Genomic DNA, 18,638 nt, shown 5'->3' with positions numbered 1-18,638 from the left:
GCATGTACGTATTTTCAAAATTTACTCATATATATTTTAAATTAAAGTATTTGTTTCATGTTGTATATTAACATTTTATTATACTTTTAAAGAAAATGTGTTTGATTTCATTAAAGCATTAAAACCATTTTTGTTCAAAGGCTTTCAAGACAATGTAATATTCGATATTTGGGATTTTCGAGAAGATTAAGCCTTAACGTATTGGGTTCTAATTTTTTTTGTTAACCCTAAATAATCGAGAATATTTTTTTCAAAACGCATAAATAAAAATCATTTTTGGGAATTCAACATGTTGTGTCCTAATGTATTGGGTATGACATATTGTTTTCTTGAGATGAAAATTTTTCTATAAAAAAGGTAATATTCAAAGTTTGAGAATGTTGAGAAATTGTACTTTAACGTATTGAGTCTCGATTTCTTCATCTAACTTAAACAATCGAATATTCCATAAATAATAGGATTTTAATATGTAATTTAATTTATACAAGTTTTTTAAATACAAGGATCATATTTTAAAAATCTTTTCAAACTTTTGACATCAAGACATTAAATAATAAATTCGGTACCGATTTTGGGCGTTACGAGGGTGCTAACCCTTCCTCGTGTGTAACTGACTCCCGAACCTGTTTTTTCAAAATTCGTAGACCAAAATAGTTTTTGAGGTGATCCGATCACACCTCAATAAAGGATCGGTGGTGACTCTAATTTTTGTTTAGTCGACAACTAAATTTTTGTTTTCAAAAAAATGTTTCGACACTTAATATTTATCCATAATAATAATTTAGTTTTTTTTCTCAAATTTACTTTCTTTTATATCATTGAGGATTAATTTTAAAGAATGATAAATGATGAAATTTATTATATTAGAATTTTGGAGATATTTTCAATTAAATGTAAGTGATAAATATGTTTTTCTTTTTTTTTCTTTGTTTTTTAGGCAAAATGATCACAAAGAAAAGTAAAACAACAAAAATGATTAAATTACACCATGTGTAAATGTTAAGAATTAAAATTTTTAGAACTTAATATTAAAATTGATAGAATGTATAAATTTTGAGGGTTAAATTTACTATTATGTTAATTTTAAAAGTTATCATGTCATGTCATGTCATTTTTTGGTTAGCTATTTAACGATAAATGATTAAAATTGACAAAATCAAATAGTTAATAATCATTTTGTAACTTTTTATATTTCACTGACTAATTTAGACCTAAATATCCAAAAAGAAAATTGTGACTAAATTCTAAATTTATAGAATGTGCATAAAATTACAGTATATTTCAACCTTCAAATTTTTCTCCATAATTTATCAAAATAAATAATTAACTATTGAGAAACTATACCAGTACCTATATCTAAAAAGAAAGTCCTTCTATTATTGACACATGGACACCCACCCATGCTTCTCTTCTTTTTTTCTCTTTTGCAATTTACAAAATAGTTTAATTTTAATTTTAATCCTCCTATTATATTTAAATTAAAATTTTAATCTTTATATTTTAATTTTTAACATAATTCGGTCCTATATTTCCATATTATTATTACTTAGTTCAAATAGTTAATATAATTAAAATGTTATGTTATTATATATAAATTGAATACTTTAAAATCTTAGAAACGGACACATCTTTTAGGTTTGTCTTACTCTTTTTTACATTATAAGACGATAGTCAAATTTTAATTTTGGCCCCTACACTATGCTAAAACTTGGATTAAATTCATATGCTTTAATTTTTTTACATAATTTTATTCTTCTAGTTTTATAATGTCATTAATTAGTCTAAATAGCTAACATTGCTAATTATTTCAATTGCAATGTTGCAGTCATTTTTTTAAGAACACTATTCCAACAAAATAATTATTCTATCATGACGTGTTCAAATGCGTGTTTTTAAGAAAAAAATCCACATAAGCATTTTTAACGTAATTTTTTATTATATCACTACTGAGTGAAAATTTTTAATTTTAAAATGTCACAACATTGAATTTAAATGAATAATTTTAATGGCGATAACGATTAAACCTGGATTTTTTAGTTTGAAAAGTAGGATTATATTCCTGAAAAATGAAATAAATAGACTAACATTTAAATGTATGAAGTGTACAAGAACTTACATCATATTATAACCTTCAAATTTCATTCTATAATTTGATACAAATAATAATCAACCCAAAGCAAGCATGGGAATCATACTAGTATATACAGAACAATAGCTAGAAATAAAAATAATAAAATTGAAGACTGTGTTACTTTACATTAGACCTGATTCAATCTAAAGGCTTGTTCGAAAAGTGAGTGTGTGAGCAAAAATTTAAGTCTAAAAAATGAGCTTGGCCAAAAAAATAAGACATGTTTTCTACACGGCTTGAGTCTCAGGTAAGCTTTTTTTGGTCTCGATCCAACCCAACCCAAATTTATAAAAAAAATTACTGCTATTTTTTACTATTTTATTATTATTTTTCTGTCATTTCACTATTATATTACATCAATTTTGTTATTATTGTTTTGATATCGCATAATTCTTGTTTTATTATTAATTTTACTACTATTTTAGACTTTAGAGACATTTGCTAGAGACATTTGCTAGTTCAGCCTGTACTTATTTTAATGTTATTTAAATACATATATTTTAATTTATTGAAAAACATTTATTTATTTATTTTTTTTGGGGGGGGTTGATGTATTAAACAAATTAAATACCGTTATGACTCAAAAACATACCCAATACAACAACTCACGATTTTAGACATTGAAAACCATAAACATACTTGACGCAAAATGAGACATTAAAACATAGCAGAATGTTAGATACAGGATTAAATATAAACTATGAGAGCTCCTTTTTCTGAAAGTAGGCAACCACATTCCTCTGCAACAGATTATCAGCAAATCCTACTTGAAAACCATGTTCATTAGCGTAATTCAGCGCAGCTACCCACTTTTTCAATGTACCCCAATCCAAATCCTCAAGTGACATATCTTCCATCTCTTTAATTACAGCACAGACCAGAATTTGTATTCCAGTATGAGAAAACTCCGTAGCTTTTCCACGAGCATCTTCTATTCGGATCCCAATAGATTTGAGGTAGTCTGGAACTTCCCCCCAGGCAGTGTTTGCTAATGCATCTTCTAAGCCTTGAAAATCTTTGTACTCCACTTCGTTGTTGTCATTGTCGTAAAGTTGGTTTATGAAATGAACAAATTTAGACTCAAAAGACTTGCAACTTCCACGATCTTGAGCAGGAGCACACGCCAAAGAAAACTAAGACAATAAACACACACAAAAAAGGTCATATTAGAAACATGAATTTTTAAAATTTTGGATTTGGATCTGATTTACTGTATAAATTATGAGAACGACGAGCAGGATGGAGATTTAACGTGATGTATTTGAACAATATAAAATATATGAATTTACTAATATGCATTGAACAAATTTATGGATTTGATACATTTATAAGTGTTCTATCATATAGCCTATACCCTCCATGCTCTCAAACGCTAGTTAGACCCAGTGATGTTCAATGTAGTGTATGTGTGTGTTCTATCAGATACCTTATACCATCCATGTTCTCAAATGCTAGTTAGGCCAGCTGATGTTCAATGCAGTATGTATATGTATTATACCTCTTTTCTGAGAGTCTTCACATTTAATCCATAAATGTACGAGAGAAAAAAAAAATGATTGTGAAGGAGAGATGAAAATAAGGGCAAGTTTAAGAATTACTTGGGATATTGAAACCTACCGTAAGAAGCCCAGTTGGTAAACTCGCTTTTTCTGAGTCCGGAAAAACCATGTTTGAAAGTTAAAATTGGAGATTTGGATGATGAAATCAAACTTAGGGCTAGTTTAGCAATGCTTTTCAAAAACTCAAAGCATCTTGTCTAGCAATGGTTTTTTTCTCAAAAGTGTTTTTTGTCCCAAAAAGTGTTTCTAAGAAGCAATGCTAAACTGACCCTTAGCAATTAGATTTGTAAATATTAGCCTACCTCATTTTGCTCAGTTGGTAAACTCGCATTTCCCGAATCCTGAAAAAGCAAGTTAGAAAATTAAATTGGAGATTTAGATCATAAAATCAAACTTAGTTATTAGATTCGTAAACATTAGATTACCTCAGATAGTTGTAGGTCTAATTTTTCGCATAGCAAATTTTGCTTTAACTCATATGTTTCAAGGAACTTTTTCATCATTTCATTTTCTGCCAAATGGCCATCCTTGAACTTGCCATCGTTAGTCTTGATATTTTGGGTATTGACTAGGGGTAATGTCTTCACCCTATGATATAACCATAATATAGATTTCATATCTGCCTCCTGGTCCTTCATTTCACCAAATATACACACAAAACAAGTATTAAGAAACAAAATATTCTGTGTTAGATTGGAGACAAACGTTCTCACGTAATTGTCCATAGAGAAAAGGTACAATAGGGTAAGGATAAACCGTGCTTTATAAAGCAAGGTCCAATCCTTGCAAGTCAGTCAATGAGGGATCTTTTTACCTTCAACATGTATGTATAGTAAATAGCAATAATGCAAATTGAATATGAATTACTAAATTCAATTATGACACTTACGGTCATTTTCTGTCTGTAAATCCTGTCCATGAGAGTTTCGATCCGTTCCGATACAGATCTGGAATAACTATGCTCTTCTGGAAAGTGATGCTCTTCTTTCATTTCTGGTTCGGGTTGTTGCTGGGAAGTGGATGATTCACCAATATAACAGTTTTCCTGGTACCGGTTCTTTTCAGCATTGTATCTCTCTAATGGTATATCATTCTGAAGCTGTTGAGGGTCCATTTCAGTAGGATCTGTACTGTTGCCTCTGCCAGTTATCTTGTACGGATATGAGAAATTTAAATAAAATGTCGTGGTTAGAAAATGGATACACCCATATCCATTTTGGAGCAATCAGACTCGCTCTAAATTACCATGGAACGTCAGGGAAACCAGTTGTAGCCAGGATCGAATCAAGAGTATGAAGATGCATGCATTGGGACAGTTGAAGCAACTTTAGGTTCTGGATTAATCATGGTAACTTTATTTCCTAATTTTACCATGTCTCTTCAAGATCCAAATTTTTTGGATACTTTGAAGGTGCAAATCACAACAACATATTTTTCCCAATTCAGAACAAGGGTTCTTTCAAACAACAGACATATAAAACTAATAAAACGAAACGCTTACAAGGAGATTGGGGGAGGTCTCTTTCACGTATGCTCAGAGGATGTGACTGCAGATTCCTCGGCCAAATCTGGAGCCCCTTAATTTTGATATTTTGGTGTTTATTTTCAAGGTTTTACTGCTTGATGTTTTACCGACAGGAAAGGAAATTTAGCAAATAAAAGCAAAATCAAAACAAGACATAATGAATTGATAAATTCAGCCGTGAACCCAGGGTTCGAATAACAGTTGAAAAAAAATTCAGCCGTGCTTACCGATTTGATGTGTCTACAGCGGCGAAGAGGAGAGAAGGGGCAACTACCAAAGACTAAAGCGGATGAAACCAAGAAAGTCGTCGGTGAGAATTTTATTAAAAAAAAAAGGAATGGGCAAGTGCCATTAAAGAAAGCTCGAGAAAAAGAGAAGATCGAGATTGCAGGCTCTGCTACGCAATTTTTAGGGCGAGAAAAAGAGGATAGGGATATTAGATGTAAGTGAAAATTTGTAGAGGTTAAATTCCATGTTTAGTCTCTTATGTTTGCTTAGAATTACATTTTGGTCATTAAACTATACAAAATCAAATATTTTGATCACTGAACATTCATTGATCACTGAATATTCATCGTGATTCGTTTGAATTGTTTATTGATCTAATAATAAATTTAATCTTCTAATAATCCCGTAATAAACACATCTAAAACTTTTTCAAATATAATTTTTTTCTTTTTGGTGAATTATAAGATGAGAGCAAAGCTTTAATAATAACTCAACTAACACAACTCAATTCAAGCTATATCTAAAGCGATGAACAGCCCAACCATATAAATAAAAAAATGTCTAAATCACCCAAAAGCATCAACATTCTCTACTTGAGTGATGATCCTCCAATCACAATATTTTTTTATTTGAAAATTCTTTGAAACAAAATCTTGTATGACCTTGTTTAGTATTGCTTAAAAAAATATTTTTAAAAGAAAATTTGTGCTAAACAATTTTTTTTTGCTAAAAATTTTAGCTTTTGAAAAAGAAATACCAAAAGTGTGCTTAATTAATTTTTCACCTTTTCAACAACATGATACTTTTCCATTTTTTTTTCTTTCTTTTTGTTCTTAGTGCTTAATTATAAATATTTAATGGTCATATTTAATTATTTAAAATATATTTTATATATTCTAATTAAGTTTTATAAATAATTAATATTTATTGCTTAAAAATATTTAAAATATATATTTCATACATTAAAATATTAACAATAAGTTATAATAAATTATTATTTTTTATATTCTTACTAAAATATAATAATATTAATTAATTTGAACATTATTTAAACGCATATTTGTTATTTGATAATAACATGTCTAAAATGAATATTTTATTTTTTTAAAAGTTCTTTTTTGACAATAATACTAAACACTAAATCTTAAACCAAATTTTTTAAAAATATATTTCCATGGTACTTTTTAAAAGTACTTTTAAAAAGTAATATTAAACTAGAATAAAATAAATGTTTAATTTCAACTTAGCGTCCACTTTAACCTTGCGATACTAATTCTTTTGAGTCTATCGCACATGCATAAAAAAAAGTCTAACTAATCCTCTTACTTTAAGCCCAATTGAGTAATAATATCGTAATCATGAATTGAATTTGCATGTTCAAACTAACAAAATTTGCCTTTGAACACATATACATCACAGGTGGGAATAGACTTGTTAATGGTTTGGGTTACTCGTATAGGTTCAAAGGCTTGTTCGAAATTTGTGAGAGTTTGAAAAAATTATTAGATCTGAAAAATGGACTTGAACAAAAAATTAAACCCGTTTAAAATACGGGCTAAGCTCGAGTTTGAATATTTAATGCCCGACCTGACCCAACTCAACCCATTTTAAGTTTATGATACTTTATATTATGTTATTTTTATATATTATGTAATTTAAAACATATTAAAAAAATAAACTTATACTAAATATATAATACTACTCCATTAAAATGATGTTAAGATCACTACATAAAAAATTTAATAAATAAAAAATGTATAAAATTATTAAATATTAAAATAATATAATATAAATTTTTTTAAAAATAATTGAAACAGACCTAAAATGAGTTTCAATTGGTCTTTTACAAATATAAATGGACTTAAGTAAAATTTTAAGCCTAAATTTTGAATCGAGTCGAATTTGAACAAAAATAAAGTACGTTAATATTATACTTAAACCCAACTCAAATCTAAACCCATGAACACCTCTGGATCCAACAAAACACACACATGAACCCAATTACATATTTCAAATTCCAAATACTGGTACAAAAATGAAACATGAAAAATACCACCAACATAAAATAAGTCTTATTAAGACAATTACACAACATCAACATACACACACGTACACAATACAAATGACACAACAAACTACACAATTTCATACCAAACCACAAAGTTTCTATATTTTGGGACAACCAAATTGAAGCAAACTCTAACTGACCTGAACTCAAAATCAAGACGATCTAAACTTGAAACAACCAGAACATAAAATGACTAAATCCAGAGACAGATCTAATCCAAAATAATTGGAAAATTTTACATCCCGAACCAACCCAACCCAAATTTATTATGAATGTAGGCATCAAAATTATTCCTCAGTAAATGATCAGCAAATCTCACTTCAAAACCATGTTGCCTAGCACAATTGAGCGCCGCTGCCCATTTTTTCAACATATCCATCTCCACGGGTGCCAAATCTTGCATCTCCTTGATAGCAGCGCAGACCAAAACTTGAACAGATCTGTGGGCAATCCCAGTAGCTTTCCCACGAGCCTCTTCGATTTGGTTCGCAATAGGTCTGAGGTAGTCAGGAAGAAGTTCCAAGGCATTAGTTTTCTTCAACGCCTCTTCTAATCCTTCGAAATCTTTGACAGACACATTATTGTTGTTTTCGTCATAAAGTTGGTTTTCCAAACTCTTCAATAGAGACTGTATTCCTTCAAGAGTTGACAAACTTCCATGATCTTGATCTGGATGTTGATCAAGAGAAAAAAGCCATGGATATGCTGAACAAAACTAAAACAACAAACATAGAATAAATGTCATAATTTTGTAGTAGCCATGTTGAAGTTTCAAAATTTTGATTTTGATTTCATCTATCATATAAATTACAGAAAATGATGTGTATATAATTATATATAAATCAGTTGACTTTCATGAATGCACTCAAGAACCAGAGAGAATAGCAGAGAAAGAGAGGGGAAGAAGAAGAAGAATATCGAGTGAGAGAAGAGAACAATAGAATTCTTCGATTCAAAAACTGCGTAACCATTTTTCCCCAGCCATTCTCCCTGAATGGGAAACTCGGCAACAGTTAGGAGAGGTGGTTACTGTGGCTGTTACTCGACAGCTGTAATCCCTCTCCAGTTCGCACTGTTTCACTAATGAGAAGGCTTCAGCAAAGCGCTCTGTTTCATTAATGGTTCATAGAACCAAAACGGTGCTTATCAACAACGGCTAATAGGCATAAGAAAATAACAGAATAACATCAGAGTTTGCAGCAACATTTTCTTCCATAGCATTGTGATCTAATGCGATTATGTATTTGAATATTTTTAATTAAAAAAACATGAATTTCAAATTCATTACTAACACCCATTCAATAAATATATGTATCTGAGAAATAACTACAAACAATACATTTTATTTACATTATATCATTTAACTTGCACTACTTTTGAAATCCCAGTTTCCAAATGCTTCTTAAAACAGCTGATTCCCAATGCAATATATGTATGTATGAATATATCATACCTCTTTTATTAGAGTCCCAGTACCCATGTTGGTGTCCTGATGAAATTTAAGAGAAATATAAATAAAAGATTGAGAAGGAGAGACGTAAACTTTACAAGGGTAAGTCTAAGAACGAATTTGATACATTGAGACATGATATACTACCAAAAAATAATAATAATAAAAAGACATCAAGATATGCATATTCAAGTTTGTAGCTTCAAACATATATATACATGCAAAAGTATGTATACAATGCTTAGATTCAACAATATGTATAGTTTTCAATGCAAAAGTCCATGCAGGACACGAGAAGCAGGGAGAGTCCTAAACATTAGGTGGTCTGATACTTAAAATCTAGGTTGTTCAGACTCTTCATTTTTGCTTGAGGTGTCCATGTACCGACACATTCAGATACATGTATTTAATATAACCATCCAAGATTCCTCTAAACACGTTAAAAAACCTTTGAAAAAACAGGTCTGTGCATGAGTGATTTACAAACGAGAAAAGTTTATCTTATTTCAGAAATAATAACACTATGCTAGTTAATATCAATGATAAGAAATGTGCATACCTTAGTGTTAGAGAAGACTGCATCAGGGTCCCTTGTTTGTTCCTGAAAAATCAATTTAGAAAGTTAAATTGGAGATTTAGATCATGAAAGCAAACTTAGTAATTAAATTTGTAATCATTAGTGTACCTCTGATCGTTTTTGATATAATTCTTTTAACTTAGCTTCTACCGTATCCAATTCCTCATTCACCGTATCTTCTGTTAAAAGATGATCTTTTAATTTGGCCTTGATGTCCTGGATCTTTTGGAGAATGCTTTGGAGATCAGGACGCATTGGCCACAGCGTTTTGATTTGCTTGAAGGAGGCAGGAATTTTTAATGGTACAGGAAAGGATTTCGATTTTACCCATGTCAGAACTTCCAAATCTCTCATTTTGTCCTTCATTTCACCAAATATATACAAAAAAATAAGTGTTAAAAAACAAGATATAAAGATATTGCTGATGCAAGGATTTCCAAACTGTACAGTTCTGATGTATTGTTGTGTATTGTCTGTTTAGAAAATAATCCAATACTTACCAGATGACATGGGATCTTTTTATGTTCAAAACGTATGCATAAAAGATAATAAAAAAGTGAATCTAATATGAAATTCTTAGTTTTTAATGTGAATCTAACATGAAATACTTAGTTCAATTAGGACACTTTACCGTCTTTCTTCGTCTGTCAATTTGATGGTTGATATTTTTCAATCTGTTTTGCACAGCTTCCCCACAGTTCTTTTCACTTTTCGGTTTTGGCTGTTGCTGGGAGGTTGAAGCTTCTTTTCCCGATGTCCATTTCTTGGGGGCTTTTCCTTTAGCTTCCACTGAATCATCGATTTCCCGGCTTCTTTTCTTGCTTCCAGCCGACATCGACAAATGCATCTGGGTATCAGCCGGTTCATTTTCAAGTGGATCACTCTCAGCGCCCGAAACAAACCCAACTGGGCTAGGGATGTCCTGGTTTTCACTCATTTAGCACAGACCTGAGGTACAAAAAAAGATCAAACCACGGATATATAAATTATCAAAACGAAGCCCTACGAAACGAAGTTTCCTCAAGTAATAAAAGAAGAAATTCTGCTAGATCAAAACAAGAAATGTATGGACTGCAATGAAAATGAGCTGGTAAATTAAGTAGCACCTACTCCTTGGATTTGTCTACAGTGAAGATAAGAGGGCAGAACACCGGCTGCCAACGCCTTGAAGGGAAAATAATGACTTAATTTCAACTTGGGGATTGAATAAAAAGTAGTAAGGAAAGGGGATTTAAATAAAACTTGGATGGAAGTGCTGACTGAGGGTTTGGGACTTTTATAAAGACCCTTGATGATGTCAGTGTTTCGGTGTCATATTACAATGAACACTTTTGCCCTTTGCCACCTGTCATATTACAAGTTTCATATATCATATTAAAATGAGCACTTTGCCCTTTGTCACCTGTCATATTACAAGTTTCATATATTTCCTAGAATAATTCAAACCACCACTTTTGGTTAAATTTCTTTTTAATCCTTTGTATATCTCTTAACTTACTATTTTTCCTACTTAGGTCACAACAATTTTTTTATTCTTTCAACTAAATTAATATAATTGTTTTAAAATTTTCTATCTAAAGAATATATTTTTAAATTTTTTATTGGATCTATATACTTCCTAATTTAATACTCAAAATTTTTATTTATTATATTTCAAAAATTTTATACTAATTCTTGACCCGATCTATCATTGTACCTAACCCTTAATTAAAACGCGAATGTTACAAAAACATACCCAATACAACAAGTCACAATTTTAGACATTGAAAACTATAAACATACTTGACGCAAAATGAGACATTAAAACATAGCAGAATGTTATATACAGGATTAAATATAAACTATAAGAGCTGATAGAGCTACTTTTTTTATTGTAGGCAACCACATTCCTCGGCAGCAGATTATTAGCAAATCCTACCTGAAAACCATGTTCATTACCGTAATTCAGCGAAGCCTAGAATTTGTATTCCAATATGAAAAAACTCAGTAGCTTTTCCACGAGCATATTCTATTCGGATCCCAATAGGTTTGAGGTAATCTGGAACTTTCTCCCAGGCAGTTTTTTCTAATGCATCCTCTAGGCGTAGAAATCATTGTACTCCACTTTGTTGTTGTTATGGTCCTAAAATTGGTTTATGAAATGAACAATTTTAGACTCTAAAGACATGCAATCTCTTTGGAGTTAATTTTTCTCAAAATTGATTTTTTATTTTTATTTGTTCATTTTCAGTTTCTCCATTAACTTTGTTAAAAAATTAGGTACAATTAATCCCTCAATTTTTATAATTTTTGTCAATTTAAATCCTACACTTTTTATTTTACTTTAATTATTAAAATATTTTTAAAAAAATATAACTTTCCATTATTTGCAAATAAATTATAAATTAAAGATTAATGTTAGATTAATATTAGATTAGAGCTTACTTTAAAATTAATAAGATATTATTTAAATGATTAATATATATTATTCAATACAAAAATAATTATTTTTATAATTTGCCTATTTCTATATTTACTTGTTTATTTGCATCGTATTCATATATTTTGTTGTGTTATAATCATATTTGAGATGCTTTATACTAATATAGACTTTGAAAGATTAATATTTAACATTATATGGATTTTGAGGCATTGATATATTTTATGTCGGTGTTATTTTTACATGTTTCATTTTGTATCATGTTATGTCTAATATTCTTAGGTTTGAATTTTATGATTTTCAGTATTTGAAATCGTAAATTTTCAGTAACGTCATTAATTTTAAGACTCGTGACACTCTCAAGTTATGAGACACACATATATTTGAATTTTTATAGAAATTCAAAGTTTTCAAATCTTCAAATAATATTTATCATGTGCCACAATATGGTATTGTTGCGTCATTGAAAATGAATGCAGTTACAAACAAGCACTAAAATAATGGATCGAAAAGTTATTCGGGTATCAAATTAGAACAAAAAATCATAAACATCAAATTAAGAGAAGATGCCAAGTTGGTGCCTAATATGTATTTGAACCTATTTTCTTTTCATTTATTTTTTGAATTAAACCACTTTTTGAAGACTGAATTACTTTTTTGGATCCAATTTAGTTACTAATGTATGGGTTGAGCACATAATAAACACAAAGCGACAACCATTGTGATATATACAAAAGGAAGGCTTACGCGTGACACGTTAACGCATAATAAGATGGTAAAATTACAAGTTCAGTCCCTTAGTATGCTTACATTTAGTATTAAATTTTTTAGTCATTATAAGATTATGATCAGTTTGAGAATTCAAAAACAGTAGAAAACTACAAATGAACAAAGCAAAAACATGAGCCTAAATAAAAAGTGATGAATGAAAAATTGAAAATTGTGTTACTTTGCATCCATTCTTAATATTCATTATAACATTTTAAAAGTTTTTTACCAAAAAATATAGAATTAATAGAATTTTATTATGAAAGTTAAATGAAAAATAAATTATTTCATAAAAAGCTTATAATGGAAGTTCAAAATTTTGAGAAATTAGTCGATTAAGTCTTAACTATTTAATTTTTACTAAGTAAATTTAAAAAATAAAAAATAAAGGTTTGAAGGTTCGATGGTTCAACTATGATGGAAGGATATGTAGGGAATTAAAAGAAAAGTTAGATGGAAGTTAAAAAGGAGAAGATGCACTTGTGAGGGCCCGGTTGGATGATTTCTTACAATGGTTAAATTGCTACTAAGTCCTTAAGCGATCCATCTTTTGACTTTCCAAGTTCCCATCAGCATCACCTAATAAATATCCACTTAACTAATTGTCCTTCCTCAAATCCTCATCTTTCATATTTCCTAGTATGACTCGTATATCACTTTAGTCAAATTTCTGTTTAATCCTTCATTCCTTTCCTCTACTATTATATATCTCCTAACTTAATATTTTTTCTACTTTGGCCACAACAATTTTTTATTCTTTCAACTAAATTAATGTATCTATTTTAAAATTTTCTATCTAAAGAGTAATTTTTTTTCTATCTTCTTATTGAATCTATATACTTCCTCATTTAATACTCAAAATTCTTATTTATTATATTTTAAAAATTTTATACTAATTCTTGACCCGATCCATTATTGTACCTAACCCCAAGTTAAAACGCAGATGTTACAAAAACATGTTCAATACAACAACTCACGATTTTAGACATTGAAAACCATAAACATACTTGACGCAAATCCCTGCAACAGATTATGGGCAAATCCTACTTGAAAACCATGTTCACTAGCAAATCCTCTGCAGCTGCCCACTTTTTCAATCTACCCCAATCCAAATCCTCAAGTGACATATCTTCCATCTCTTTAATTACAGCGCAGACCAAAATTTGTATTCCAATATGAGAAAACTCAGTAGCTTTTCCACCAGCATCTTCTATTTGGATCCCAATAGGTTTGAGGTAGTCTAGAACTTTCCCCCGGGCAGTGTTTGCTAATGCATCTTCTAAGCCTTGAAATTCTTTGTACTCCACTTTGTTGATGTCGTTGTCCTAAAATTGGTTTATGAAATGAACAAATTTAGACTCAAATGACATGCAATTTCCTATACTTAGGAGTTAATTTTTCTATTTTTATTTGCTCAAAATTAATTTTTTATTTTTATTTGTTCATTTTCAGTTTCTCCATTAACTATTTCTATTAACTCTGTTAAAAAATTACGTACAATTAATCCCTCAATTTTTATAATTTTTGTCAATTTGATTCTTACTCTTTTTATTTTGCTTTAGTTATTAAAATATTTTAAAAAATTATGTAACTTTCCATTATTTGCGAATAAATTATAAATTAAAGATTAATGTTAGATGAATATTAGATTAGCACTTACTTTAAAATTAATAAGATATTATTTAAATGATTAATATATGTAATTCAATACAAAAATAATTATTTTTATAATTTATCTATTTCTATATTTATTTGTTTATCTGCACCGTATTCATATATTTTGTTGTGTTATAATCATATTTGAGATGCTTTATACTAATATAGGCTTCGAAAGATTAATATTTAACATTATATGGATTTTGAGACATTGATATATTTTATGTTGGTGTTATTTTTACATATTTCATTTTGTATCACATGATGATTAATATTGTTAGGCTTGAATTTTATGATTTTCAGTAATTAAAATTGTAAATTTATATATAAGTTATTCTGTACTTGAAATTGTAAATTTTTTAATGCCGTCATTAATTTTAGAACTCTTGACACTCTCAAATTATGTTCTTTTTGTAATTTTCTTTTCAATTTTTACATATATTTTAAAATTTGAGATTTTTTTTTAAATTTTATATAAATTTCAAAATTAATTTTTTTTAAAATTTATAATACCTCGGGAGCTAATGAAACTATTTTAGTGAAATTTAACTGTCTCAATTCCCGGGCGATCACACCAAAAATTCGAGTTCCTTTTGGATTTCCTTCTTGATCAATGACAACGGCAGCATTGTCATCATATCGTATTATCATCCCGTTGTCGCGTTTGAGTTCTTTACGAGTACATACAATTACAGCTATGATCACTTTTGATCTTTCTAGTTGAATTTTTATAGAAAATTGAAGTTTTCAAAATTTCAAATAATATTTTTCATGTGCCACAATATGGTATTATCGCGTCATTGAAAATGAATGCAGTTACAAACAAGCACTAAAATAATAAATCGAAAAGTTATTCGGGTATCAAGCTGGGACGAAAAACCATAAACATCAAATTAAGAGAAGATGCCAAGTTTGGTGCCTAATATGTATTTAAGCCTATTTTCTTTTCATTTATTATTTGAATTAAACCGCTTTTTGAAGACGGACTTATTTTTTGGATCCCATTTAGGTCCTAAACTTATAATTGTTTTGAATTTTTATTGGGAACAAAAGTATCATTGTAAAAATATAATTTATTTAAAAATTAATTGAATTTAATATTATTGTTATAAAAAATTTTAAAAAAACTGGTAAAAAATATAAAGTTTGTAGAAAACTATTTAAATTTGTAAAAATTATTAAAATTTTGTGAAAATCATTATTTTTTTAAATGATTAAAAATTGTAAAAAATATATGAATATTAAAAAATTTAAAAATTATCATAATTTTTAAAATTTTAATAAAAACATAAATTAGAAGATGCCAAAATAGGAAGTAATTGCAAAATATCATGCCAAGATAATTTATAAAAGGGATTATGGAATGAGAGGTGAAATTTTTTAAAGGTACGACGGAGAGAGATGAGTAACAAAAACATTAAAATAAATCCCCTAAATAACCTGATCAACCACAAACTAGAATTCTACCTTCCAAAATGATCATTTCATTTTAAATGACATAACAATGATAGATTATACTTACTTACGAATAAATTTAGTTAAGAAAATAAAATTTTAATATATTTTTTAAAAAAATAACAATTTTTATAAAAATATAAATTATTAACTGATTAATGAAATACTTTCAGTGTGATAAAAAAGTATTTAGAATAAATAGGGAGAAAGAAAAAAAATAGATTTTATAATTAATATATATTTATGAGTTTTTAAAATTATAAATTATAGTATATTATAAATAATAAAAAATATTTTAAATTAAATCAAATTTTTCGATTGGGTCAATAGGAAAATTTTAAAATCAATAACTGATTGAAATAATTACCTAACAAAAAAGATAAGACAAATGGTTCAAACTGTTCAATAGTTTTCTCGATTTTAATCGAAAGTTGTTTTCCCTTTGTCTTGAGTGCTCATCTCCCCAAGGAATTGACCGTTTTTATAAATAATATATATATATATATTTATTTTAAAATTTATAAACTGCATTATATTATAAATAATTAAAAATACATATTAAATTAAATCAGGTTTTTCAGTTGGGTAGATTGAAAATTTGAAAAACTAATAAGTGACCGAAATAATCAATTTAATACTATCAGTTGGTGCTAATATCTTATATTAATTGTATATAATTTTAATTATATTATAACTAATTTAAATCTCAATAATTACATATTTTGTCAAATTGACATTAATTTTGAAAAAAATTAATAAATTTAACCTTGATTTTCTTAACATTTACACAAATACTGCAATCTAAATTTATTAATATAATAATCAAAATTATATACAATTAATAAAAAATATTATCTTTAGTTGCTCGCTTCTTCAAAACTGAAAGAGATTAAATTGCTCTGGTTTCTTAATATCGAAATTTAGAGAAACTAGAAATAATTTTTTTCCCGAGTATCATCCAACCGTTGTTGAGTAAGCAAAATAGGCAATCGAATTCTTCATCAATAGTTTATCAGCAAATTCCACTTGAAAACCAAGTTCTTTGCTCCCCATTTTTCAATTTACTCCAATCGAAATCCTCAATCGACAAATCTTCCATCTATTTGATTGCAGCATAGACCAGAACTCGAATCTCCAGATCCTAGATAGCTTTACCGTTAGCCTTTTGGATTCTTATACCAATTTTTTTCAAGCGTTCTTACATGATCCACTTTGTTGCTTTTCATACTAATAAAATTAACCATTAACACTTCCCAAGTTGGCAAACTTACATGATCTTGATTAACAGTAACAAGATCATTAGTTGCAGTAGTTTCTTCAATATCAATCCATGGACATGCTGAAAAAAGCTACAACAACAATTATAGACAACAAGTCATGTAATCTGATTATTATTTCATAAAGCTTGCAAACCCAAATCCATGTTTTGAAATCCGAGTTCCCAAACGCCACTTAAGGCAATTGATGTTCACTGCAATATATATAGGTATATCGAGAGGTTAACACACTTTATGCTTAACTAAACTCCATCCAAAATATAAGCCTAAAATTTTGTACTCAAAACTAACAACCAAATAAAAGTACCATAGCTGAAAATGGCTTAACAAGCTTAACAGCTTCTTTGTTAAGTCTAAAAACAGGTCCGTGCATGAGAAAAGACAGTATAATTATAATATGATTTACAAAGGAGATATGAAATAATAATACCTGCATATCAATGATAACCCTGATCTGCAGAAAGTACCTGCATAAACTAAGTTAGAAAGTTAAATTGAGATTTAGATCATAAAATCAAATCTAATAATTAGATTTGTAAACATTATCTTCTATTATTGATCGAATTGTTCGAACTTCGGGTGTTTTCGAGCAATCTCTGCTTTGTCTCAGCTTCTGCAAAGAAGTGTCCTTTAACTCACCCTTGAAATTCTTGATCAATGTCTTTGAGATTAGATCAACCTATAAAGTACCTTAAACAGCATGAGAGAGTGACATTTGAACCACACGAATTGACCCATTGTTTAAAAAGTTAAACAACCTCCATTGTTACCCGATGATAGCCAGGTGAACTCTATGTTAGCCGAAGCCAGAAAAGAAGCAAAGGAACTCATCGAAAACATCTTCACGGTTACATTATTTTGCCTTTATCCGACATAGAGTTCACCCAGTTATCATCGAGTAAAAATAGAAATTCGTTCGCGTGAAATTGTCACGCTCTCAAGCTGTTAGAGGTCCATCATAGCATATGTAACAAAATCCCCATTGTTGCTGTTGATCATCTTGTACAGATCTGGGAAATTAAACTCAGATCAGATGATGAATCAAAAACAATTGAATCGAAAACATAAAGAACAAGTAAATCGTCGACACCACGTCTTGTACAGATCTGGGAAATTTAACTCAGATCAGGTATGAATAAAAAACAATCGAATCGAAAACATGAAGAACAAGTAAATCAACGACACCACATCTCGTACGGATCTGGGAATTTTAACTCAGATCAGATGGTGAATAAAAAATAATCAAATCAAAAACATAAAGAACAAGTAAATCAACAACACCGAAACGTTATTTCAAACAATGAATATAAAAAATTATAAACTAACGAAACTCTAAACGATTATGAAACGAAATTTACCTGAGTAAATGAAAAATCACATGCAGTACAGGTAGAGAAGAGAAGTGCCAGCTGCCGAATAGTAAAACGTAAGAAATGAAGTCATTCATTGGCAAGGATTTAATTAAGAAGAAGTAGGGCAAGAGAAAGCTCTAGAGATTTCTAGTTCGTCTATATAAATTGAAGCC

At 29.0% G+C, this 18,638-nt stretch overlaps 2 protein-coding genes and 1 long non-coding RNA gene across 18 annotated transcripts; all 3 read right to left on the bottom strand.

Annotated features, from left to right (window-relative positions):
• Nucleotides 1–2,770: 2,770 nt before the first annotated feature.
• LOC107940445 (uncharacterized) lies at nt 2,771–5,665 on the bottom strand. Of its 12 annotated transcripts, none has more exons than XM_041105260.1 (6): nt 5,443–5,665; nt 5,192–5,267; nt 4,580–4,840; nt 4,116–4,322; nt 3,993–4,031; nt 2,771–3,264 (listed from the first exon to the last, which is right to left on the bottom strand). In XM_041105260.1, the coding sequence occupies exons 3-6, from the start codon at nt 4,802–4,804 to the stop codon at nt 2,830–2,832; spliced, it is 906 nt and encodes a 301-aa protein (XP_040961194.1). In that variant the 5' UTR covers nt 4,805–4,840; nt 5,192–5,267; nt 5,443–5,665; the 3' UTR covers nt 2,771–2,829. The 12 variants fall into 12 exon arrangements, with proteins under 12 accessions (XP_040961194.1, XP_016729360.2, XP_040961192.1 ...); XM_016873871.2 differs by having other exon boundaries at nt 5,192–5,306; nt 5,443–5,663; XM_041105258.1 differs by having other exon boundaries at nt 4,580–5,093; nt 5,192–5,309; nt 5,443–5,638.
• A 1,828-nt stretch (nt 5,666–7,493) lies between these two features.
• Nucleotides 7,494–10,825, bottom strand: LOC107940450 (uncharacterized). Of its 4 annotated transcripts, none has more exons than XM_016873876.2 (6): nt 10,649–10,825; nt 10,170–10,486; nt 9,647–9,898; nt 9,521–9,562; nt 8,965–9,000; nt 7,494–8,226 (listed from the first exon to the last, which is right to left on the bottom strand). In XM_016873876.2, the coding sequence occupies exons 2-6, from the start codon at nt 10,473–10,475 to the stop codon at nt 7,747–7,749; spliced, it is 1,116 nt and encodes a 371-aa protein (XP_016729365.1). In that variant the 5' UTR covers nt 10,476–10,486; nt 10,649–10,825; the 3' UTR covers nt 7,494–7,746. The 4 variants fall into 4 exon arrangements, with proteins under 4 accessions (XP_016729365.1, XP_016729367.1, XP_016729368.1 ...); XM_016873878.2 differs by having other exon boundaries at nt 10,645–10,788; XM_016873879.2 differs by lacking the exon at nt 8,965–9,000 and having other exon boundaries at nt 10,649–10,798.
• Nucleotides 10,826–16,628: 5,803 nt separating this feature from the next.
• Nucleotides 16,629–18,638, bottom strand: LOC107940430 (uncharacterized). Of its 2 annotated transcripts, none has more exons than XR_001695441.2 (2): nt 18,472–18,638; nt 16,629–18,123 (listed from the first exon to the last, which is right to left on the bottom strand). It is a non-coding gene; the product is annotated as an uncharacterized lncRNA (long non-coding RNA). The 2 variants fall into 2 exon arrangements; XR_005920868.1 differs by having other exon boundaries at nt 16,629–18,314; nt 18,472–18,619.

The sequence above is a fragment of the Gossypium hirsutum genome, chromosome D11 (genome assembly GCF_007990345.1).
Source record: "Gossypium hirsutum isolate 1008001.06 chromosome D11, Gossypium_hirsutum_v2.1, whole genome shotgun sequence".
Lineage (NCBI taxonomy): Eukaryota > Viridiplantae > Streptophyta > Magnoliopsida > Malvales > Malvaceae > Gossypium > Gossypium hirsutum.
Note: the sequence above shows the minus strand (reverse complement) of the source record. Positions and strands in the feature narration are given on the sequence as shown.

Bases quoted from the DNA above. Each gene is read 5' to 3' on its own strand.
- LOC107940445 (XM_041105260.1), bottom strand. From the start codon at position 4,804: ATGGACCCTCAACAGCTTCAGAATGATATACCATTAGAGAGATACAAT. The intron at 4,323-4,579 runs GTAAGTGTCATA...GGTGAAATGAAG, and splicing joins TTTACAGACAGAAAATGACC to GACCAGGAGGCAGATATGAA. The intron at 3,265-3,992 runs GTAGGCTAATAT...TTATTGTCTTAG, and splicing joins TACCAACTGAGCAAAATGAG to TTTTCTTTGGCGTGTGCTCC.
- LOC107940450 (XM_016873876.2), bottom strand. From the start codon at position 10,475: ATGAGTGAAAACCAGGACATCCCTAGCCCAGTTGGGTTTGTTTCGGGC. The intron at 9,563-9,646 runs GTACACTAATGA...TTGATTTTTCAG, and splicing joins TATATCAAAAACGATCAGAG to GAACAAACAAGGGACCCTGA. The intron at 8,227-8,964 runs GTATGATATATT...TTGTTGTTTTAG, and splicing joins CTGGGACTCTAATAAAAGAG to TTTTGTTCAGCATATCCATG.